This window comes from Clinocottus analis, unplaced genomic scaffold, assembly GCF_023055335.1.
Source record: "Clinocottus analis isolate CAN_PGR_092001 unplaced genomic scaffold, fCliAna1.0.p SCAF_11, whole genome shotgun sequence".
NCBI classification, from domain to species: Eukaryota; Metazoa; Chordata; class Actinopteri; order Perciformes; family Cottidae; genus Clinocottus; species Clinocottus analis.
Genome location: NW_027175832.1, coordinates 14,930,973 through 14,956,581, shown reverse-complemented (window position 1 = coordinate 14,956,581; position 25,609 = coordinate 14,930,973). Strand labels below are relative to the sequence as shown.

The 25,609-nt window shown below is 40.0% G+C and overlaps 4 protein-coding genes and 1 pseudogene across 5 annotated transcripts; 2 read left to right on the top strand and 3 right to left on the bottom strand.

The window, feature by feature from the left end:
• Nucleotides 1-119: 119 nt before the first annotated feature.
• Nucleotides 120-4,815, bottom strand: LOC137782208 (calcium and integrin-binding family member 3-like). Of its 2 annotated transcripts, XM_068571397.1 has the most exons (6): nt 4,765-4,815; nt 3,923-3,957; nt 3,414-3,525; nt 2,777-2,924; nt 494-689; nt 120-294 (listed from the first exon to the last, which is right to left on the bottom strand). In XM_068571397.1, exons 1-6 carry the CDS (start codon nt 4,813-4,815, stop codon nt 273-275), a joined length of 564 nt encoding a protein of 187 aa, XP_068427498.1. In that variant the 3' UTR covers nt 120-272. The 2 variants fall into 2 exon arrangements, with proteins under 2 accessions (XP_068427498.1, XP_068427499.1); XM_068571398.1 differs by lacking the exons at nt 3,414-3,525; nt 3,923-3,957.
• A 2,114-nt stretch (nt 4,816-6,929) lies between these two features.
• On the top strand, nt 6,930-11,307 carry LOC137780346 (excitatory amino acid transporter 1-like; annotated as a pseudogene).
• A 792-nt stretch (nt 11,308-12,099) lies between these two features.
• Nucleotides 12,100-13,926, bottom strand: admp (anti-dorsalizing morphogenic protein). The gene is made up of 5 exons (XM_068571546.1): nt 13,632-13,926; nt 13,398-13,534; nt 13,160-13,282; nt 12,853-13,045; nt 12,100-12,524 (listed from the first exon to the last, which is right to left on the bottom strand). The coding sequence occupies exons 1-5, from the start codon at nt 13,924-13,926 to the stop codon at nt 12,100-12,102; spliced, it is 1,173 nt and encodes a 390-aa protein (XP_068427647.1).
• Nucleotides 13,927-15,706: 1,780 nt separating this feature from the next.
• pnhd (pinhead) lies at nt 15,707-19,813 on the bottom strand. Its single transcript, XM_068600805.1, has 7 exons — nt 19,762-19,813; nt 19,202-19,297; nt 18,898-19,037; nt 18,302-18,578; nt 17,477-17,658; nt 16,607-16,665; nt 15,707-15,857 (listed from the first exon to the last, which is right to left on the bottom strand). Exons 1-7 carry the CDS (start codon nt 19,811-19,813, stop codon nt 15,707-15,709), a joined length of 957 nt encoding a protein of 318 aa, XP_068456906.1.
• A 2,725-nt stretch (nt 19,814-22,538) lies between these two features.
• LOC137782213 (serine/threonine-protein kinase NIM1-like) lies at nt 22,539-25,023 on the top strand. Its single transcript, XM_068571406.1, has 4 exons — nt 22,539-22,608; nt 22,757-23,029; nt 23,689-23,957; nt 24,268-25,023. Exons 1-4 carry the CDS (start codon nt 22,539-22,541, stop codon nt 25,021-25,023), a joined length of 1,368 nt encoding a protein of 455 aa, XP_068427507.1.
• Nucleotides 25,024-25,609: the final 586 nt, after the last annotated feature.

Below are 25,609 nucleotides of genomic sequence, written 5' to 3'. Positions count from 1 at the left end.
ACCATGGCTGGTGTTATTTTTGTAGCTGCGATAAATAAAATTAAAAATCAGTGTGCGTCATCAAGACAATTCTGGATACCAAATGACAGTCATTTCTGATGAAGATCAAAATGTTTGTTTTTCCAAAGAAGAAGAAACAATCTAGTTATTGATGCGATGAGATAGTTGGCGATGTCATGATTTCCATCCCACTCTCCAGACATTCTGCCATGTAAGTCCGTCCTGTAGCTATACTTGAATTAAGAAATGATGCACAAGGTTGCTTCATTTCTTTATATCCTTATATGGAAGGTGCTGTGAACAGAAAAAAAGAATAGATTGATTTCCTCATTAGAAGTTGGTGTTAAAAACAGATGCAAAGTAGGTAAATGCACATTGGATTGACAATCATTGGCATGTACCCGAATATTAAAAGATGTATTTTTCTGTATCGTTTGCAGGTGGGTTCACCCTTCATTATATCTTACGCTTATTGGTTACCATTGGCCTATACCTGAGGAAGTCCGGAGCTCGAACAATCATGTGCTGGAAGTCCTCCAGTGACAGACGTCCGTCGTTGTCCAGGTCCGCCTCATCGATCACCTTCTCACACACCATGCTCACCTCCTCCTCTGTCAGCTCGTTGCGGGTCAGTTTGTTCACAGTCTTCTCCAGGTCTGCCTTGCAGATAAAGTCGTCATCGTTGAAATCTTACAGAAATTGGAAAAGAAGGAGGCATGAAATGTCTGGTCGATCATTGGTGGAGCAACAATTTTGATATTTGTCTTTGTATTCTATATAATTAAGCTAAATACCTTGGGGGTTTGGACTCATTTGGTTGTACAAATCATTTTTTTGACATTATTAATGAAACAGATTCATTGATAGTTAGGGTTACAACTATGCAGCTGATATTTTGTGACCATATTCAGTACATGGGAAGTTGACTTCTACCTGCAAATAAGAAAGCAGACACTCTCTTTGTTTTCCCCCATAGTTATAGTCACACAGTTACATATTTACCCAACACACCCAGCCCTTCAAGGTGAGCTATGCATTGTGAATCCTTCAGGTCTGGGTGTCAAATGCCATTACAGTATGTCAACTTCCTTGCCCCCCCACCCCCTCTTTTGGTTTGAATAATGAATGAAACTTTTCCTTGACCCATGACCATGGGGACGATGTGTACGTAACTTCTTCATCTGTCAGCGTTTGTTAATTAGGGGGGACACTAGTGCTGAGGACAAACTAGCTCTCTGCCTCTATGACAGGCTGTTTAATCATTCATAACATTCCATGCAGCGTCCTTCATGCTTACAGCTCCAAAGCCTTTCACCATGATCCCTTTTCGTAAGCTTGTACCCTATTAAAATTCAAAAGATATCCATGTTTTATCTACTGTTATTGAACCTGCTTCATAGTTAAAATGTATGCAAGCGATTAAATGATTTTGTTGCACAAAGTTGAGGCCTATTTAGCTATCAGTGTGCTTTATATTACCCTTTATGGGACCCCAAACCCTCTTTAACAGAAAAAAAACTACAAAATTCACTTGTTTTATCACCATGATACCAAATGACTTTCTTAATTTTAATTTTAATTATTTAAAAACATGATTTTGAACTGATTCCTTTACATAAAATTATGCTTTATTCTAGTTTCACTCATATATATATATATATATATATATATATATATATATATATATATATATATATATATATATACACACATCCATCCATATATGGATATTTTAATAGGGCCACCAAATAAATTGGCAGAATTTCCTTCATAGTCTTTCATTTAAGGTATTTGCAGTACACCTTTGAACCACATGGGGGAGCCTGAAGGTTTGAATGGTTCTGATAATTGTAAGTTACTAATAATATTAAATATAAGATAAAAGGCTACTGACATTCTGTTTCTTGACTGGTGAGAGGAAATAAAAAAAGAGAGCCTGTTATCTTATTTGGTCTCGTGTATAGATTATTTTACAAGTGTTTCTGTTTTCAGTGACACATACATAACAGAGTTGTAATTTATGAAATGTGTATCACTTTGTAACGGCTTGTTTAGCTTTTCAAGAAGGTATTGTGGAAATGCCAGTAACAATGTTAAACAAAGTTTACTTCTCACCCTTTATAGTTTCCATTTACTTCATGTTGGACAGAAGAGAAAAACTATTTCAAATCTTCTGTAAATAAAACTGACTTAGACTTTGATAAGGCCTATTGTGAATTAGGTCACAATGGATCTTTAAACAGTGGGTCTCCAGAAATGAAGTTGCTAAAACACTGATACAAAATGTGAAATTCGTCCTTAATAGGTGAAGTGCCAATGTTTTGTTTATTTATTTATTTTCATTTTCGCCTCCATTAGACAGATGAAGAGTGAAGTTGCAGGGAATACGGAGAGAACGAGGTATTACACGCAAAAAAAAAGGTATTTGAACCAGGGGTGCTGCAGATAATTCTCATGTGCAGTAACCAAGTCCATACTATATCAGTTATTTAATGTTGTTTAATGTTGTTATTTAAAGTTTGTGGCAAAGGGCAGAGTTTTCATTTCAAAACGTTTCTATTGAGTTTCATATGATCAGAAAAAAGTATGATGGCAAGTAAAGGAATGCAAATTAGATCATTTCAATAATTATTGTTTTTACATAAACAGCATTGGGATCTTTGGTACCCCAAACAACAAGGGAATAAAGCCATTCCCACCCAAAAATATGAGAACTGGAAGACCTTGATGTGATTTTTGTATTTTGTAAATTGTACCACTTCCTCATATTGCTTACCGTATATTTTGAAAGCATAGTAGGCCTTGAGGTCGCGCGGCGCCATCTCGCTCAGAACCGAAAACATGTCCAAGAAGTCGTCCAGTGTCATGTTTCCTTCCCCGTCCTCGGAGAAAACCTCAGCTATCCTCTGACGAAATGGGTTGTCCTGGACAGAAGGGACACAAGTCCTTGTCACCGTCTGATAAAACAATTCCGTGCAGATAATCCCACACAACTATGAACTGCAGCTTGTTGAATGTGATTGCTTTCTTGTGCTCCATGATTGTGTGTTGTTGTTCAATTCATATCTCATGTTCCTGTTTGATCATTTCTTCTTTTTTTTTGCCTTTCTCATGTGACTTCAAGTAAACTCAAAAGTGTGGAATAATGAATGCTCCTGGGGGGAAAGTTTCTCAGAACAGAGATCTGCATGTTAAACACACCTGTTTACTTTGCTGTCATTGTGTAAAGAAGCATATAATTGATCCATTTCCAAGAAGTGCCCTGAGGAACTCACCAGCATCCTTCAAGTTTAAAAGAGTCGGGTAACATATAAAGTTTCAAAGAATTCTGTCGATTAGTTTTCCATTAATTATAGATTGGAAACACAGCGAGAGAGCGGGTCTGCAGGGTGTGCGTGGGCCAGTGGGTCTACCTTCAGCTCTGGCATGCTGCCAATCAGCTCATATGGTAACTTCACATCTGGGTGGCTGGTGTAGTCAAGGGGAACGAGCTGTGGTGCCAAATCCCGATAGCGGTCGAACAGTCTAGGGAAGGTTTTAAAAAATGTACTTTCATTATTACAAAATATCTTCTATATTATGTAGTTGTGTATTTCAGAGGCTCACTTGTTCATTTCTAAAAAAAAGTTTAGATAAAATCTCTTCTGCAGTCTTTATTTCTCTATATTGTGGTCAACACTGATACGCATGTCAGCACTGTAACGTTCTGAAAGCAAGAATTTATATACCATGTGATCTCCATGGTAGCCTGCCCCTCAGAGTGGGCCTCCTGATACTGTAGTTTAGAGTTACACAGTAGTATTGTGCAGATCAGAGTAAAATTCAGCTGTGTCATGTGTGTCCCACCAGCAATGGCTCCGATATAATAACAGTATATATCATAACATGTACCATTCTGATATCTGTGAAACAGTTTGCTCACCTGAGAATTTCTTTTCTTGTAAAATATGTACAGTCCTGCAAATACAATCACAGGAATAGGCAAGTTATTGTAAAGAGCACCAGGATGCAGCTGTTCAAGTGTTCTAAATCACTTGTTTTACAAGTTGGAAAATATATATTTACATAAGTAATGGTAACAATACCAAACAATATACATATTTATTTACAGGCAATGGGCATGCATTGAAAACACTTGAAGTACTTAAAGTATTAAAAATACTCATTATACAGAGTGGCCCATGTCAGTGCTATGCTATATTATTGGTTCATAGTTATTAATACAATATCATATGCATTTAGATATCTCTATAGTTTACTTTCGAGTTTACAATGCATCATACATTTGTATGTTCATGTGTGTATGATCTTAGTAGTAGTACAAATAACTACTGTATAGCTATGAAATGAATGCAGTGAGGTAAAAAAAAAGGTTCTCTATGAAATATAGAGGTATAAAGTAGCATCAAAGGAACATACTTCTAATACTAGTACACGGTTCTCAAAATAATACTTAAATACATAACTATAGTACAGTAATAGAGTAACTCCTTATTTAAATTCCACCACTGGATTCAGAGTCAAACATATCTTTTGTCTCTAAAAGTTGATTAGAATTAAGCTATTAATTATATGCACTCTGTCGCCAAATAAGTGTTGATTGTGAAATATCTGAAGACAGACTTTTATCAACAGCGGGTTGCAGGTTGTGACGTGAAGTCTGCAAGTGTATTAAGCTCGTTCACAGATGCCGGTAGCTCGTATTATAAGAGAAGCACCATTTAAAGACGAATCGTCTCATTCAGAAACAGGATTGGCTCTTACCTGATAGGCATCGAGCTGCTGTGCTGTAAAGATGGTCTGTTTATTCCCCATGTCTGAGCCTGCAAACTCCAAGCCTCAGGTCCATCGCTGCTCCAGCATCAAGTGCTTTTCTAGGGTGTGTGGATATGTCAGATATGAAATACTGGAACAAAAGGAGGCCAGAGCCAAAGAGGAGATCAGGTGTCGGGCTGCCACCGGGCCCTTTGGTCCCCATTATAATGGCAGCATTTCATCGTTTTCTCCTTTGTGAATAGCAGACCCTTTGACAATGAATAAGGGCTGTCGTCCAGCATCATGCCAAGTGGTATCAACCCCCTTTAGTGCCACTCTGTGGCCAACGCCTCGGTCACAGCTCGGGTTACACTCTTTAGAGACAGAGTTTTGTGGTGGGCAAATAGACCTTTTGATGGGAGACAAGTTTTATTTCTGCTGAGGTAAGAGACATACATTTATTCAACAAATGAATGCATTTTCCCTTTCAGTTCCAGAATAGTTATTACAAATCTGATCTAAAACTAAATATAAAATGTTTTTTACTTAGCACAACAAGTACGACTTGAGGCTGAGAAATCAAACTGCTTTTTTAATCCTTCACTTATCATTTTAAATAGCAGAACACATTCATATTTGATGTATTCTACATCACGTGACTCTGTGCATAAGGCAAGGTAATTGTATTTATAAAGCAGTTTTTATTCTCAGAGGTAAGTTCAAGGTGCTGTACAAATAAATTATTAATACATTTACAGAGTTAGATCAAATCCATTTTGGAGTTTAAATACCATGAAAGAAAAGATACAAGATCAAACAATAATGATAATAATAATAATACGATTCCCAATAGTAACAATAATACAACAGTGCCAAGGAGGCATTTGGCTTTTAACATTTAGTCTAAATAAGAAGAGCACTGAGCAATAAGGAAGAAGGATAGAACTACAAGTGTTTAAATAACATACATTCAGGTTTTATGTCAAATCAGCTTACATCTTTTTTTGCTTGGAATTCACATGGTGTGGTTTTGTCAGGGCACCCTATGATGGATGTCTAATGGCATTGTTCAGTTTAAATTTAGGAAGTAGTGTACTATATATATATATATATATATATATATATATATATATATATATATATATATATATATATATATATATATATATATATAAATCCGATGGCATCATGCAGGTTCACCAGATTCCCTCCTTCATCTCAGACTCAAGGTGGGGGGGGGGGGGGGATGCCTGCGGCAGCGAGCACACCTTGGAAGCGAACCCAGATTCGGCCACGCTTTAGACCTGTTGTCGAAAGCTCCAGCGGGAGGAAGACAGCTCAGCCCTTCGGCACAGCGTCTCCTCGTCCGGACAGGAGCAGAGCTTCACCTGGCTGTCCCGCTGGGAGCCGACACCACGCTGCTGGAGGCCCATGCCGTATTGTTTGTCCTGCTGGAGAGGAGGGAGGCCCGCGAGAAACCGAACCAAGACTACGCATAGCAGCCTGTCAGACCCTGCTGCAGTAAAATGAGAGGTTTTCTCAAGGGAACCTGGTGCTCTGACACACCGAATTTCGGCCACAGGGACCGCCCTAAATCAACAAGAAAAGTTAATTAATGAATGACTTTTTGCTGGTTAATACATCTATCCATTTTCTGCTGTTCATCCAGAGATCATGTGTGAATAGGTATGTTGAGACTTTTATTTTAAATATATCATTTTGAAGTACTAAAATGCTCTGTGATAAAACACAATGGGTTTTCCATTATAATAGGAAGGATATGATGTATGTGGTATATAAATTGCTTAAATCCATCACTGCTTCATGTCATAAATGCTACTTTACCACCCGCAGCATACCTCTCTGATATGGCGGTGTACTGTCATGTGCTTAAGGAAACAAGGATGCTGAATGTTGTGAAGGGTTTTTGTTTTGAGTATATCCACAAACAAAGTCAAACAGTAGTCCTATGTACATTAAAATTTGAGCAAATAGTGAAACAGGATTTTTGTGAGCTCACAGATCAAAACCAGTTCTACTAGCAAGGCTGTTCTGCAACTGTTTGTTTCTTGAAAAAGGTTTCATCCAAAGATTTGAGGCTCAGGCAAAGGACGTAACATAATATGTTCTTGTACAAATTAAAGTAAATTCTGCTCTTAATTTGTAATACTAGCTTGGATAGCTGTCAGAAGCAGGTTCTGTAATGCCATATTGATACACTAAATATGCTTGCAGTGTTTTCTTCTGCACGCTCTATTGAGTGAAGGGACCAAGGATGCCAGCGATGCAACCCAACTTGAAAGGGTTGTCGAGGCTGATCAAAGATGTCCACAACACCCAAAGAAACGAGGGGACCTCTGAGCTCTCCAGCTTGAGTTCTCCACCCCGGAATAAATGTGACATCAAAGGTTTTCTCAAGAGAAATGCTTTTATTCTTCTTACTGTGGCTGCTATCATCATGGGTAAGTCTCTATTTTTTTTAATATATTATCAGTTACAATTTAACTTCTTTGTAAAGTAAGAGTGTCATTTAATCTCAACATTGAATGGATGAATTACAAAATTCATTTGGACCGTTTTGATCTGATAAAAATATTGTTAACTGTAATGCTTCTGTGCCTCATTAACATAATTGCACACTTATTAGTGATTGTTGACGACTTCACTTGCCATGCCAGCAGTAATTATAGGCAGTTTATGGCGTACAAAAGACCCCAGCATCTCTTCTTCTTAGGATCAAGTCACACATACTTTATAGCTTGGCCTGTTTCTGTCTCTGTAGTTGTTACACATTTCTCTGTGGCATTGTGTCTCTTTGCAGTTTGTGTCTATTTTGTGTATTTGTGGTTGTCTTGCCCCTTTTCACATTTAATGTGCTCTCTTGTTGCTAGTTGTTTTAGTCTCTTTGTAGTCATTTGTGACTCTTGGTAGTTTTATGCTTCTTTGTGGTCATTTTGAGTCTCTTCATGGCTGGTACGTCTCTCTTTGAGTGACAGTATGTTGTCAAAGGCCATGGGACACCTTACATAATATGTAACAGTGACAAGGTGGATGGTAACAGAGGGAACGCACAGTAACAGGGGGGACATTAGGTAACAGTCTGGACGTCAGTCTGCTCGTTTAGTGACCCATGTTGACCAATGTTATTTTCTTAAATACTGATGAATGTAAATGTGCAATGAAACTTCATGTCTGTCGGGTCTCTTCACCTGAGTACTTTATCACATTACAGGTTATGTTAATGGTTTTGCACATGTTTTTGTGAGCATAATGCTATTTTTTCCAAATGCAGTGCTTTATTGATCGCACTGCATTTGGTTCTCTCTGTGAATGAACCAGTCATTTGAAAGACACACTGACATGTTGCTTTGTTTATATTTCTCTAAGGGATTGGCCTGGGCTTTGCTCTGCGACCCTTCAACCTGTCAGCCAGAAATATCCAATACTTCATCTTTCCTGGAGAGCTGCTGTTACAGATGCTGCAGATGCTGGTGCTTCCTCTCATCATCTCTAGTTTGATTGCAGGTTAGATCACTAAATGTTCCAGTCAAATGGTCAAACACATGTCATTGGGTGGCTTTGTGTGTATATAATGTGTTCTGCACAAGAATGTTACCGTCCATGTCACCCACATTATCAATCTTCCTGTCAAGAATACTTTTGATCCAGTGATGATAATCGGTACATTACGCACAGTTTAACAGCATTTGTCACCTTTTTCCATCTTATTTGCTGAGAGGTAGAGAATATAATGATTTTTGTGGTATTTTAATAAACCAACATCCATAACATGGAGTTACATTCATATGCTGCACCTTATTTTCCTTTCAGGTGTGTCATCTGTGAAGGGGGAAACTTCAAAGAAAATTGGGTTCAAGGCTATGTTGTATTACCTAATAACAACCGTCATGTCTGTGTTTACTGGCATCATGCTTGTACTTTTCATCAAGCCAGGGAAAGTAGCTATGAAGGCTTCAGTGTCCTCTGGTGGTGAAGTGGAGTCTGTAGAGACTGTTGATGCGATTCTGGATCTTATCAGGTGCATGTGCATAAAAAAGGATCAATCTGTTCAATCAAATTTAAAAATTCAGTCAAAACTAACCATACTCTGTTTCTTTGCAGAAATATGTTTCCTGCGAATCTGGTGACTGGTTGTTTCAGGAGGGTGAGATCTGCAGCCATCGTTTTTCTTTATTTCTTCTTTTTCATAATTATGTTTGACAACAACTGTTTTCTTCTTTTGTTCAGTATAAAACTGTTTATTCCCAAAGTATTGGTCTCGTCAATCTGACTCAAACAAGTAGGTTCATTAAGAATATTTTCCTTTGACCAATTTTTTATTATTTATTTGATTCAATACAAATGGTTATCATCATGCCTTATAACGGCATTACTATAACCCTATAGATGACACAATACCTATGCCAGGCACCATAGAAGGAGTCAATATTTTGGGATTATTGGTCTTCTGCATGTCCTTTGGCCTAACCCTGGGCAGTATGGGAAATGAGGCAAAACCTCTGAGGGACTTTTTTGACTGTCTAAATCAAGCCATCATGCATCTGATCAGCATCGCCATCTGGTAAGATCGAGAAGCTGCTGACATAAACATGTAGAAAACAATAGTAACATTTCACTAAAGTTTGTAAAATGCTAAAACACAGTATCATCATCTTTAAAAATTATATGATGGCGTTTGCCCTCTACCTGTGCTGTGTCCCATTTCTCCCACAGGTTTTCCCCAGTGGGAATCCTCTTCTTGGTTGGAGGACAGATTTTGAAACTGGAAGACATCAATAATATAGGTCTCCAGCTTTTCATGTATAGTCTCACTGTGACCACTGGCCTGGCAATTCACAGCTTCTTCACCCTTCCCCTCATCTATTTCGTGGCGACGCGTAAGAATCCCTTCAAGTTCATGTTTGGTCTGCTTGAGCCTCTCAGCACTGCTTTTGGGACATCATCAAGGTGGGTTGGACGTCCAGTCTTCATTGTGGTTGGCTGTAGTTCATACGTTTAACTAAAGATGGATCTGGCTTCAGGAAATATGTCACATAAGACAAATAAAACAAACTACTAACTCCTGGGTATTTGTTTTATTACCATTGGTAAATGTACCATATTTTGCATGTTTTTTTTCTCGTGTTTTGACAGTACTGTGACTCTACCAGTCAGTATCCGCTGTTTGGAGAATGATCTCAACATTGACAAACGGGTGACACGCTTCATGTTGCCAGTCGGGGCCATAGTGAGCTTGGACGGCACAGCCCTTTATGAGGCAGTCGCGACCATATTCATCACCCAAGTTTACAATATGCAGCTCGATGCGAGTCAAATCGTCATCATCAGGTATGATTTAATGCACACCGTAAACACCGCTTCATTTTTATAAAGCAAACGTAACTACATTCTTTGCATATTCTAACTATTTGCACTTCAGTTTTCTAGCTATGTCCTGTGTATGTTAATTATTAGTGCTTGTTCATCATTCAAAACCTTGTTATTCCAGTATCACCGCCACAATTGCAGCTATGGGGGCCACAGGTATCCCCCAGGGCGGCATCATATCCATGACGTTAGTGTTGTCATCAGTTGGACTGCCGCTTGACAGCATTTCATACATCATCACGATTGACTGGATGCTGTAAGTGTGCGTTTGTTTGTTCTGCGATTATTTTTGCTATATATTGCAGATATATTTTGACTGCTTGTGTTGTTAATTATTAAAAATACTTAACTTTGCTCAATCAAAGCCAGAGTTTGCACAGATAGTCTTAACATATAAGGCTATGTGTTATATATAGCAAATATAATTACAATAAGAAAATACAACTTTTAATTATTTTCTCTCTCTCCCTATATATATATATATATATATATATATATATATATATATATATATATATATATATATATATATATATATATATATATATATATATATATTGTCTGTGCACTATCATAAACCAATATATCAGTAACTCATATATGAACTTATTATCTATGTTCCAAATGGTTTTCTGTATACCTTTTTAAATTATTCAAACAGGCCTTGTGGTTGAGGCGATAATTGTAATTTAGTATGGGTATGTTCACTATTTGGATTTTCAGAAAACAGGGCATGATGCCATACGGTTAAGAAGATTACACAAAGTTACACATATTATGAAAATCCCATTGTTATAACAACAGAACATCCTGTATGTCTATAGAGATCGTTTGAGGACAACCGCCAACGTGCTGGCGGACTGTGTCGGTGTGGGTGTTGTGCACCATCTCTCCAGACATGAGCTCCAGAGCTCAAGTTCAGCAGAAGAATGCATCGTGGAAGACAACAAATAAAGAGAGACATTTCAACTGAGGTCTCAGTGCATTCGCGCAACAACAAGCCCTGAGAGAATTCAAGCTAAACTAATGTTTAAGAAAATGCACGATGGCACCGATGTACACGTATATTACACTTAATTAACAACGACAAATTACTTTCTGAAGTGACTGTTTTCCCAGCTTGCATTAGATTTTAAAGATTGTATACTGTTCTCTTAAAAAAAGACACTGTACTGTTCTTGACTGTACTTCATACAATTTTGCTGCTGTCCTGATGGGAGATCTTCTAATAAAAGATAATTCGTATCCAATCAATGTTTGTGACTCACTGTACTTTTGTGGTCTGAATGGGATCTCAAGTTCTTTGTCTCTTCTTTGGCTCTCTAAAATTGTGCAACATATTGTGCTAAATTGTCATCGTATTTCAAAATAGCAAGACTGTTGTGTTTAGTTATTCTTTTTCGAGGGGTATATGTGTATGTATATGAGGCCTTTCTTCTGAATCCCATTGTTGGAGGTAACTAACGTCATTTGAGAACATTGCAAGCGTTCTTACAACAGATCATTTGGTGGGCAAAATTGTTCGAGCAAGTATTGTGAAGCTTTTCTTTGCCTGAGTGTTGATCATTTTTTATAGCTAACTGTGTCGTTGTTCTGGCATAATCAATAACACTTCAGTTTAGACCTATATAAAATATGTCACACTTCTGAGAGAAACATATTTTGCAAATAATTCATTCTACAATCATTTTTTACATAATTTATTCTAAATGTGTAACAACTCACAACAGAAAAAAAATAAAATATCCACATTCACATCTTTCACAGGATTTCACTTCAAGCACTGCCATATATTATAATTTATAGATATTTACATATATTACAACAACATTACAACATACAACAACATTACAACTCTGCACATTACTCAACAGTGGGCTATTAATGCACAAAAACCTCAATTATCTATTTTTTTTCAGAATTTTTGTGCAGCCTGACACCAGAGACTAGTGGATGTCAGTGGCAGCCACAGCTTCCAGCCACCATATCATTATATTGTTTCAGCACCACATTCTCATCATCATCAAAGTAGAGCAAGTTGATGGAGAAGAGCTTGTCGGGCACGCAGCACGGTGTCTCAATGCTTTTGATCAGCTTTAGAGCATTGATGATGGACTGGACGGTGGCGTGGTTGGTCGGCCTCATGTTCTGACCCAGAGGGAAGTGGCAGGAGCCTTTGCAGTGGTAAGCGTTGTAGCCCCGGGGAGACACGATCCAGCCTGACCAGCCGATCTCCTCGAAGTCGACGTAGAGGGGCAGGCGCTGACAGGCAAAAGACGCACCTCCCTCCTCGCTGTAGCCCAGGGAGCGGGCGATGCGAGAGGATCGATCTGTTATCGGGGCCTGCGGCAGGCTGGAAGTGGCTGTGGTGTCATTTGGGTCTGGTGAACAAAAAAACGAGTATTTTGTGAGAAAACAAAGTATTTTACCCAATAGATTCTTATAAATTGGGGCACAGCGTGCACTAGTTATTTTTTCAAAATATTTGTTGTTCTTCCTTCCCAAAAAAAGATATGTTTTGTCAGCAGGCGACTGATAAAAGTATTTTTTAACCTTTAACACATTACCTAAAGTAATGTGTCTGGAAAATGTATGGTAAGAAATGTGCAAAGATTTCTTTAAGAAAAATTCTTCCCTAACTGTGTATTTTTACTATCACTGGGCATGACCTGATCAATCCAATGGCTTTAAAGTTGAGTAAAATCTCACCTATGGTTTCAAGGGCAGTAGAGCGGCGGCGGCCATCGTCAGTGAAGAGAACCAGCATGGGCTGTTTACTCCGATGGTGGTTGCGTCCCGAAGCAAAGCGGATCAGTTTCAGATCCATCATGCTTCCTCCTAAGGTCCGAACCACCACGTGGAGCCCCAGGTTACTGCCTTCATCTACCATCCAGGAGCGCACCTTCATGAAGAAATTCACACTATTAGTCAATTAAAATGCACAGCATTCAGGAAGTTCTGTTCAGATTAGACATACATGAGCTAATGCAGACCCTAAAGAGAAGTGGATACTCACTGCCTGTGGGATAGTGAACACTTCCCAACCAGTAGAGTGGACTGGGATGAGTCGAGAAGACAGCAGCTTCCTGTCCTGTGTCTTGTTGTTTCTGCTGGTGTTGAGCTGCTGATAAACACTGACCTGAATGAGACAGATCAGATGGAGGGTTACAGTAACGTCCAACGGAGAAATACTTCTCGGTGGCGTCACTGTACTTCTGTAAATTATCACAATAATGCTATGCAATGGTCCGTACCTGGCAGAAATGGTGTCTGTGGAATGTCACTGTTGCCTGAGGTCGCAGCTTGAAGAGATGCAGCTCTGCAGTGAGAACCTTCTCAGTTCTTGCAACCGTGGACAAATTGAACCTGAACTCCACCTGTTCACTGTGCACTGCAATGTAAATGATATGATTAAAGAACAAACCGATCATACTGTACTCTCTGCAGTAGCCATGGAGCAGTTACCAGGCGACAATCCAAAATCTTACATCTGTCAAAGAAACTGCGCACTGTATTCCCCTCCAGAAGATACGGGTCTTTGGTCACACCGTCCACATCAGCAACCGTGTTGTACAGGTCCAGCATGTACTGAGGGGCCTGCGTGTGCGCGTGGACAGCAGGGGGGTCCTCCATCCCAAAAACCTCCAAAAGTCTCTTGATGGCAGCTGAGCGTACTTCCTCTGACTCGTTCTCGGCGCGGAAATGGTTCTCCAGATAGCTGGGTGGAGGCCGGGCAGCGGCGGTGCACGCTAAAGCGGCGAAGCTGATCACGAACAGCATCATTGTGAGTCGGTGTCCCTGGACCACACAACGGGCCAGCAACTTGGAGTACGAGTGACTGCGGGGTCCCGGAAGGTCGACTTTTTATATCAAACGCTCCCCTTCCAAGGCTTTGAGTGTCCCCAAAGCCTTGGTAAACAGCAGTAAAGATGCTATTTAGTCGCAAATGTAAATCACCAATCAGCGAATGTAAAGGGGGACTAATGGCGGCGTAAACAAGGTGTGAACCCGATTGTAGATTTTATTCAAGCCCATTGTCCCCCCGTCTGGCAATAAAGGTTCAAATAAACTCATTTCAGCCTTTGAAAAAGGTTTGGTACATATTGACCAGTGCTGTTGTTGTTGTGCGATATCGTTCCTCTCTGATTCATCATGTTATAGATGAAGATTATAACAAATATGAACAGAATACACTTGGAGCTGATCCCTTGAGGAAGTGTACGCGCCATGGGGGGTTGAGTGCTCCTAAATGAATCCATTCATTTAGAATAATGGTCTCAGTGTCTTAGGTGGAAACCAATTACTTCGATAAAGAGACGGGTGTCGCTGGCTACACGTCGCTATATTTACATAAACTGCTTATACAGCTGGATAATCACCAAAGTGAAGGTTTTGTGGTTGTGGACTGACCTTTCGTAATGCCCAAATCGATGCGATGCTGAAAAGATTACCGTAACTTTCAGCTATATCTTTCATTTTTTTCCATAAAAAAATCATTTACTGTAATCAATAACGCAGAGCAGTTTGACATAAGTCGTTCTCAATATGGCGTTCCGTGTCACTCCTTAGTTTTAGCTGCAACATGTTTTTTTAGGCGCAGCATATTATAATTATTATGTATTATTATTCCACTGGTAATGTCTCGCTACAGAATGGACCTAAAAACCAAACTAGGTTATGGTTCATCTATTCATCAAAGCCAACTCAATCCCTTCGTAAGAAACTGTCTCCGTGCCATTTGGTTCCTTTGATCTTTACGCACAATTACGCACGAGTAAAAGACAGGTTGACACTGGAAAAAGTCGTTTCCCCCACTGTAATAAACATTTAAAATATCAAAGTTTTTTTTTCTACATCACACCGTGTAAGCAAGTCATAAAACCACTCATAGTGTGTCAGAAAAGATCAACACAAAAGAGTTGTTTCACACCTTCATATCAAAAATAAGGAGCTATTAACTTCCTGCACGTTTTTTTTTCCAAAGAGACATTTTCGAAAGTAGTTTGCTCATGTGCTCCTTTCCAGTGATCCTTCAAAGTCTAATTTGTTATTTTAGATCTTAATACACGTAATGTAAATGTAATTTAAATACATTCAATTGATTCATAGATTGTCTTAACGTCTAAAAACTGTCAGTCAGGCTCAATGCTTCCTCTTGTGTCTGTTAAGTTAGCATGTTTTCTAAACTCAAACACAGTTGATGTAGTTTTTATCCTAATTAATATACATTTGTATAATCATTTAAAATGGGGCTATATATGAAATATACTCTGTGTTAGAATTTCAAGTTATTCTGATTCAGTTAGTATTGTCTCTTTCCAAAATGTTTTAAGTTGTATTAGTAAACATGTTTTGTGCAGTGGTTCCATAACAAGTCCTCACACATTGTTGTATTAAATTTAATTAGAAAATAATCATTTTTACATATATTACATATAATACAATAATACAAATTCTTAAACACATGTTTTAGTAGTGGTGAAGTCATCCCTGGGCTGTGAATTATAACATCTCAACTCAAGAGAAGAGATTGGAAGTTGTTGTCCAGTAGGAGGCGCCGTGTTCAGTTTTGGCAAAGACAGGAAGTGATGGAGAGGACAGTGCGTATCTGACCATGCTGGTTGAGGAAGCTGTGGCTCTCGTAGCCCCGAGGAGCGCAAGAGCTGGGCTGCCTTTCAGCCCATAAGTGGCAGATAGCAGGATCAGATTGACTCCTGCGGAATAAAATATAAAGAGCGTTACAATCAAATGTTAGTTATCTACACATATGGCCTCCTGTTAGTGACATTGCAGCAAACTTCAATATGTGGTTATTTCACCTTATGATCAATAATGTCTGGAAAGGGATATGATTATGGTCCAATTCAACTCTATAATAAATCACGCCTAAACTTTTAATGACGTTATTATGAGAAAATGTTCATATAATGGATTTCCAACTGTACAATACACCAAATGAATCCCAAGCATTGACCTCTGATTAAAACAGACTGACCTGCTGTTTGGGGAAGTGATACCAAACTCACTCTTTGTATAATATTTAGTGCCTTATTTTTGACCCATTTTTCCTAAATTGGTCTTGCAACTAATTTAAAATCCTGCACACGTTTGCGATACAAAGAGTGAGTTTGGTATCACTTCCCCAACCGCAGGTCAATCTGTTTTTGATAGGGTTACTTCAACTGTAAAATATCAGTTTATCTTACTTATATGAGAAGAATAAGAGGTTCACATTCTTGACTAGAGGAGGAGAAATAGTACAAACAAATTAAACTCTTATACTGTTAGAAGTCTGCCGCTTCTGACAGGGAGACATTTGGTGAGGGAAATATTCGGGGACAACATGCTGAGTCAGAAAGTGTCAGAAATCACAGGCAATTGTTATGAGAAAGGCAGAGGAGGTGTGAGTGGGAAGGGAGGGAGGGGTGGGGGTGGGGGGTGTAGCAGCTGTGTTCATGCTTACCTGAGAAGGCATCGGTTTCCTGTAGTGCAGCCTCCTAAACATCTGCCCACATCTATTTCCTGTTGGAAATTAACAACACAGAGAGAGGGCAGTCAGCTCACAGCTGGTCACAAATATTGACCCAGTTGAGTTGGAGCCCAGCTGCTGTTGAGCATTTTAACTGCTCTGAATCGACACCTGCAGGGGCCATTTGTGTTTGCACTGCGCTCGCACCTTTGGAGCTGAGGAACAGCATATGACCAACCGTGTCCAGGAATTCAACTTAAACCCTAAATCTCATTGTTTATCTAATAATGAATCGTGAATTATCTTGATCTTTGTGACGTTTGGGAATGAACTTTGTAGGCAGTGCGTCAAAGTGGGACTTTTGTGAACGGTGAAAGTTGAAGAGAGTACAATGAGTCTAAATCCTACTTTTCAACATGAGCAACAAAGCTGTTTAAATCAGGTTGTAATTGTATTCCACAAAATAAAGTTGTGCTATAACTTTAATCTGTCAGTCCAGCATGTGTATTGTGTTATAAGTAAGCCTGCAGTCCGGCCACTAGCCAGTGGATTAGCTTAATTAAGTGCCGTCTCCCACGCGAGTCTGATGAATAAAGCTACTTCTTACTGTCTGGCACCTAACCAGACCCCCGTTTCCTCTCAACTGTACTCCAAAAGTCAGAGTGTGAAACTGGCACCACAAATGTATCCCTCTTCTCATGTTAAGTATGTCATGCTATTCAAAGAAGAGATGAAGCTTATTTTGAAACGCTGGATACAAACATAAAGTTGGAATCACACACATTTATGTCTTGTGGATGAACAAAACTGATGATTTATGAGAACTCGAACACATTTTAGTGATAGTTCAGAGTTAACACCTACTTTGAGCCTCTCCTCTTTTACTCCATCTGCATGGTGGACTGTTTCATAGTAATACTCCATGTATGTGACCCTGTAGCAGCTTTCCTTCAGCTCACAGGCCGCCACTGTCTGGATGAGGTCCACTTTGTTGGGGGTTTCCACCAAGGCTGAGTCAAACTTAGTGGGGACACAGGAGAATCCCTCTGTGTAGGGTGAGAAAAGGAACGGTTAGAGTTGTTTATGAGCAGGAGCAATAGCTGTGTTATAATCTGGGATCCAAAAGAAAACAGACTAGCAACATAACTTTAGCTTTATGATCACTCCCAAACTGATCGTTTAACACACTAGACATCAACTTAATATGTTGTGTATTGTTTGTGTTATTTCATCACTGAATCAAACTCATGCATTACATTTTTGCTCCAATATGTCCTAAAAGTAAGGTACGGTTTAATTTCATGAGCATAATGAGAAGTGGTGAATCCGGAGCTCGCAGTGCAGACTGTGCAGTGCTGCTTTTGACCTGCAGTGATCCATCATAACTTTGTTTCTGTTATGATGTCACACTTACCCCCAAAACATTCTAATACATCAGCGCAGTGACACTGAACTCTATGAGTGAAAGTATTACAAACTTTGACTTGGTTTTAAATGTTCTCGTATTGTTTCTTTCAAATATTCTAGTTGACCATTTTTTTTCGGCCTGTACTTCAGAACTTGTCATTCGATGTCAGTCATGTTTCATTTCATGAGCGGCTCATTGTTTAGTCGAACCCCTCTTCCTGCTTTTGATTGTCGTTAGACAGGCACACGCGCGCGCGCCCTCGCGCGCACATACGCACACACCTGGTGAGCCCTTGGACCGGGCGCATCCTCCCGCGTCGATGACGGTCTCGTACGGCGTCTCGGAGTGGTACGTCCGCAGTGCCGGGACCCTGATGCACTGAGTCAGCTTGATCTCACATTGGCACTCCTCGATGGCCTCCACCTCCCGGGGCCCCTCGAGTAGCAGCACCCGGTCCACACGCATGCCGGTCGGCTCACACACCCGGTTCATCCCGCAGGAGGGCAGCTGGCTCAGCGGCTCCGGGCTGTCTGGAGAGGCAGGTCCGCGCGTCCTCTTCTTTTGTAAGGGTTGAGAGTAGTTGGTTCAGGCATGTCACAGCAGATTTCTGTGTGCTACTTAGTGGTGCTGCTTAGTTTGAGTGTTTTTTTTTTACACGTGTAGTTTATTATATGTTTGTATGTCCTGGTTTATGCAGATGCCCCTCTATACCTTTCTCAGAATATATGAGTCATGCGTGTAATAATTAAGTGATTCGTAAGTGAACTTGATTGACATTAGCAAGTGTATTTTCTATTGGAATTTGAGCAGGACGACCCTGACGGCAATCACGAGGTTACAGCGCGCCCTAGTGGCCGTTCTGGGGAACTTCGCTTACTTTCTTGCTCCTGAGAAATTCCAACATTGAGGAATGTTTGGAGTATTCCTGCTGTCCTGCTTCATGTGATGGCCTGGATGCCCCCCCACAATGCGACCTGCACATTCCCACATCAACACTGACAGGACTCCCAGAGATGTCTGTGGAGACAAACACACACGTGATGGATTTGATTGGAATTATTATCTCAAAGATTATTTTTTTAATTTAAGTTGCTTTTAAATATCCCTATTTATTTGGTTTCTTTAGAGGAATATGGCAGATTAAAACATATGTATTGACTGAACATGTGGTGGTGCTTTACCTTGTCCAATGTAGACATAGTGGCTCTGTCTTTTGCAGCACAGTCTCTGTGTGAACAGGTTTCTGTGATCGATGTGTTTGCTCAACACTCCAGTCACTAGAGAAAACATAACACAAACATCAGGGCGTGAACACTGTTCACATTTTAGTTGTTGTAGAGTAAGCATATGTTTCCTTAACAATAATTTAAAACATTCTATTTTCCCCAAAATCCCTATATTTTGCACACATATTGGGAATTGCACAACATTGGACTCATAGTGCAGGATCCGTGTTCCTCGAGGTCTTTTGTTCATGAAATGCATTAATTAGCAGTTATTTGCGCCCAAACAGAAATACATTTTTTTTTAAAATTGTATACCATGCATGACTATTATTAATCTGAAAAAAATAATAATATTTTGTAAAATGTAAAGTGAATGCAGCATCACTCCCTTTGCAACACTCAGTCATATCATAAGGAATAGTTATATTTGAGTAGATCCGCGTCCTTCCAGTTAGTGAAAAGCTGATTCTTAACATGTCGCAGCGGCAGTAGACAATAGTGCAAACAGTACTTACAGGTCAGGTGGAGGGCACACAGGAGGAGAAGAAATGGCCCGGATGCATCCATGGCTTTAGTCCCAATCTGCTCCACAGCTGCCAAATACTGAGTGTCCCTCTGCTCCCTGGTGCCTCTGATATTTATATGCGATCAAGCTTCAGCCCCAAATGTCACCTGAAAACCAACTCTCAATGTGGTGTGGGGTCAAAAAAAGTGAGAGCTAATCAAATTTCCATGCTGAATGCTTTGTGGGATGGAGTTCTTACAAGCAGGACCAACTTCAAAGGAAATCTCTCCAGTTTTTCTGTTTCTGCCGCGAGGGACCCAGTGGCTCGAGTGTGTCGACCGGCCCGAGCTCACCCTAATGAAGGGCTTAAATAGCCTTGAGCCGTTAAAGCGTCGCTCATTCAAAGGCATTAATCATCTTTTATCTCGGGGGGAAGGTGTTTAGCACCTCCGACTTAAAACAAAACCCGGCCCAAACACATAAACAGGATCAGCGTGGGGGCCTGAGCCTCCCCTTCAGAAATCTCCAGCACCTTTGTGTTTATTCAACATGACACCAAATGGCCAGACCTTCCAGAGCTGCCCTTAAAATCCAAGCTTCTTTTTCTCTGCAGATGAAAGAGACAAAATTACGAATTAGACCAACACACTTTTTCAGACAATGTCAACCTTCAGCTATAACATTCAGGAGTTAAAATGGAAATTTAACTAAGAAAAATAGCAGAAAAGTCCCGTAATACACCGCTAGTACATTCATCTCAAAAGGGCAACCATATTCTGTTTTGTTCCTTTTTCAGACACATCCCATCATGTTCTTAAAAGTCTTGTTCTAATCATAGGAAGACATTGAGCCATGTTATAATGTTGGCATTTTACTGATTCTCCATTTGTATCTTAATAAGGTGTTAGTCCTTCTTTGAAGCGCTGCTATGATCCCCTCATTTTCACCAGGATCAACGGATCATCATTCAGATAGCCGTCAGCACTCAGACACCTTGATCAAGGTGATTAAAGTGACACCTCAAGCGGTTTAAATTGTTGATTCCTTTCTTTAAATTACAACAAATCTTATTGAAATATATCGTAATCCCGATAAAACCCAGATTAAGTCATAGTAATTACTTGATTTAATTATGTAGCTGTTAATACGACATGTTGTCAAAAACAAACTCTAAAACTCCACAAAGATGACCGCAGTTGTTTTTAGCATTGAAGGGGCACTTAACCCCTTTAACGGGAGAAGAAGGAAGACACCTTAGGGAGAAAAGCAGACGAGGAATCCCTCTCCCAGGAAGCTCAGAAGGGCAATAAATGTCATGTGTAATGCAATTACAACTCATTCTATGCATATGATATAAATACTTAATGTAATGAGAGTAATGTATGACTATTAATAATAACAGCAGCTGTGTAAATAATATAATAATTTTGATGATAAAAGCAGGAATGGTAACAGTAATAGACATATGACTACTATAAATGTTTGAATATTCCTAATGTTCCAGCAATTCAAGACAAAAAAAATGTGACTTTACCAAGTCAACAAGAAGCCGAAGGAAGTGAACACAGAGCATCTGTGATTGTCGCCTTCTGACCGAACTACATCACACAGTGACAAGACACTGACCATGACGCCAGACAGACCGGTCACACCGTCTGCACATGTATTCTGGTGAACTGCCGCTCACTCATCACTCCAGTACACTCCGTCAACCTCTGCTACCCAGGCTGGACACAGCTCATGGGACAGTCATCGTGCATAAGCTGCGTGTCTATGTCACGAGCGACTCAACATAATCCAGTCACCTCTGTGATCGTCTCAGCACATGCAATGTTGGAGGCTTGTTGGGAACGCATTGAGGAAAGGTTTACTGTCCATGGGTGAGAGGCCGAATTCAGACAGCTGTTTGTAATAAAGGGAGCATTTTTCTTTTTTTTTTCGGGGTTAAAAAAATAACATATCACTGCTAGGTTATGAACAACTTGACCCAATTTGAATCACAAAGAAAAGGCCACTAACTACCAGCATAAAGAATGAAGAGGAGAAAGTGACGAGAAGAATTTAAAAAGAATATATTATATACATATTTATATATCTTACAAAACAAACCAAATTTATAAATAATTGAAATAACATTACAGTTTTGTGGACAGTCCTCCCTTCCTTAGTTTTTCCTGTTCCGCTGCGAGTGTCCTTGAGCAGAGGCAATGTGTTTTGGGCTCTTCAAAATGTTTTAATTGAATTATTTGTGCATCCATAAACTACACAGCATATCTGACAAAACCTTTTTACATGATTTTCAAACATATATTTACATCGTAAAAAAGTTAACCACTTCAACTGCACTTCATAACCTTTCCTTAGTCACTTGACCCTGAACAGTATAATCCCATCAACGCCCTTCAAATGCATAAGGCGGTATGTTCATGTCTGGGGCTTAAAGAAGCCCATGTAAAGCCTGTCTCTTGTGTGTCTGTCTGTTTGGGAGGAGTCCAACACTGAGATTACATGGTGTCATGCTGTAGTCCTGGATTATACAGTAGGAGACAATACAGCAGCGTAGGGAGAACAGCGGTCCTACAGTATCTGGATAAGCAGATGGATATCTGAGAAACATATACAGCACGTATTTCATAATGCATGCAGATGGTTTTTTATTCACATGCTGCTCGCATAATTTCTGATCACTTTTTTCTTCAGTTTTTGTCTACCTCTGTAATTTAACACCTTTTTGTTTCCTGAAATTGTATTACAAAAGAAAGCAGAGTGACTTCTGGGATACACATCATGTATTCAAACAGCAGAACTAATGCCATCAACACAGAAAGGAGTAAGAACAACATAAAATGGAAAATAAGTGAGTACAAACACACCGCTAAATTGAAATTGTAATATTTTATTATTTAACTAGACTTATTTATATGTAATAAGATGCAATAAATAATATGTTCAAGCCTCTTAATAAACGTTGCTGTAGTATCCTTTGATTCTTTTCTCCTTCTCAGGATCTCAGTTAAAGACAACTCCACGTCAGGAGGAGAACACCCAGACTTCCCCAAAGGCGAGTAAAAAGTTGGAGACCAAGGAGAACATGACAGTGGAGGAGGAGTCGATGCAGCTCACTGCATTTGGGAAAGCATTTTATGATTTGACCCATTCAGAGAGGAAGATTAATGATCTGACATTTGGACGGCGGGTGGGGCTTTACGAGCTGAGAGGAGAGATCGGCTCTGGAAACTTCTCCCATGTTAGATTGGGGATACATGACTTGACCAAAGGTGAGATGCTGGGTGCTATCTCATGCCAATGAAGTGAATGTGTGCCAAAGTTATTGCTCTAAATCTGTAAAAGTAATGAGAAGTGGTTCCGAAAAGGCCACACCTCTGAAATCTCTCCCATTTAAAACATCTGAAGCACCGCTGCAAACACTGCCAATAAAAGTGGCTCGTGTTAGTTTACCTGAACTGAATAAAACTGTTTCAGCTGATCCATCACTTCCTAGGTTTATATCAGATTTGTATTAGTATTAAATCCCATTTTCCATTTAATTATCATTCAAATTAGTGTGTACCTGTTTTACCTAACAGTTGGAAACTCTCTGTTGAAGGAAAAAATAATGTGAACACACCCAGATTAAACACTTCAGTCAGCTCAGCTCAACATATTACACAATGAAAGTCCAGTTTGGGTCATTCCAGCGATCAGAGGACATCTCACCCACCAGCCTGTCGTCAGCCTGCCAACAGCTGGTGTGGAACAAGACCATGATACTGAAAAACAGACACTGGAATCGATAAAAAAGTTCAGATAAACAAAACAAAAAGGAGAAGTAACTCTTCATAACATCAGGAAAATGTATTGATAGAAAAAGCACAGAACAAATGAAATGTGTGTGTTCCTTGTGACCTCATTGCCCTTATCTGTCATCTTCCGATAGAAAGAGTTGCAGTAAAAATCCTGGATAAGATGCGTCTGGGCAAGCGATCACAAGCGCCTTTTGCCTCAGAAATCTCTTGCATGGAGAAGCTGGCTCACCCCAATATTATCCGCCTGTATGAGGTGGTGGAGACGTTCAAAAAGCTCTACCTGGTGATGGAGTATGCCAGCGGAGGGGAGGTGTTCTCCCGTATCAGCACCAGAGGGCGCCTTTCAGACCTGGAGAGCAAGCGTGTCTTTTCTCAAGTCCTATCTGCAGTCAAACACATGGTAAGTCACCAGCAAGTCTTTCCGAGAACATTGTTTTCAATGCATTTTGTTGTAAAAAATGAAAGAAGAGATTCCCAATGCAAACTATTTAAACAACAAAATGCTTGATAGGACTTCATTTTAAGATACAGTTCTAGAATATACCTAATATTATAGAGCTGTGGGATAATGAATACATTAGACACTAGAATACAGCGCTTCTTGATCCTATGCATCCAAAGCTTCCTGTACCATTAAGAAACCATCTGTGCAAGAGAGCTAATTCAATCTGTAATGCCGCAAACATTTCTCTCTTTTTTTTTTTTCCCAGCACCATAATAACATTGTCCACAGAGACCTGAAGGCTGAGAACATCTTCTACACCAACACCTACTGCATTAAAGTGGGTGACTTTGGTTTCAGCACATTCTCCTGTCCCAGCGATGTCCTTCACACTTTCTGTGGCTCTCCACCTTATACAGCCCCTGAGCTGTTTAAAGAGAAAGGTTACATTGGCCAATATGCAGACATGTGGGCGCTGGGTATCTTGCTTTACTTCATGGTGACTGCTTCAATGCCATTCAAAGCTATAAACACAGGTCGGCTTCGATGTTGTATCCTGCAGGGCTCCTATGCCATTCCCCCCTACGTGCCCAGATCATGCAAGGAGATCATTACGGGCCTCCTGAGGCCGGTTCCTGCGGATCGCCTCACTGTGGAACAGATCATGGACAGCGGCTGGATGAGAGGTATTGAATACCCCGAGGCCTATCAGGCTTGTAGCCCCACACCCTACCACCTGGTTGAACCGTCCCACATCCTCAGCGCAGATGAACTGCATGTGAAGGCAGCGCTGGAGGGTCTTGGCATTTCCAAGGTCCAAGTCCTCAACAGCAGCCTCGACTTGAAAAGTTCCATCAATGGCACTTACCGGATTTTGCTGCACCGTATCCAAAAGAGGAGGACTGTGGAAGCTGTGGGCTACAGCCAGACTTGCACCAAAGAGACCCAGAACAGACTCACGTGGAGGGCAGACTCAGATGGCCGCTTAAACAAACGGAACTCTGTGGTCTGTATCATCATGTAGTTTAGTTTCTCAATAGTTCAACAGTTGGGAAATGTGCTTATTTGCCTTACTGGCCTTTGGTTGTGGAATGTCTATTTTTGGAGCTTTGGAGAGAGCCATGCTATCTGGTTACCCCACTCTTCTAGTCTTTATGCTAAGCTAAGCTACTTTTCTCCCGGCCGATGTTTTGCTTTTCAATTAGTTTTGGCTCATAGTTTTGATCTTCTGATAGTTTATCTCTTGTTTTAGCAAAGCTAAATGGGCAGAATCTGATATTGAATAGCTATAATGCCATGAATGTATATTCCACCAGGATAACATCCAAAGTTTTCAGAGTGTGAGGTGCATTTAAACTGATTGAGCATGAAATAAATTGCACATGAGAGCTGACAAGGGTCCAGAGATTCCTCTTTCGGTAAAGCACAGAAACGTCAACACCATGTTTGTTATAAAGTTGTAAAAAATTAATTAGATAATGGTAAGTGATAGCACTGGTACATCTATTTTATACCAGTGCACTAGCTTTAAAAAAAATCTTTTAGAACTCTTACACATTTCCATAAATTCGGAGCAGTGCATAAGATACAGAGACAAAAGACTGGAGAGA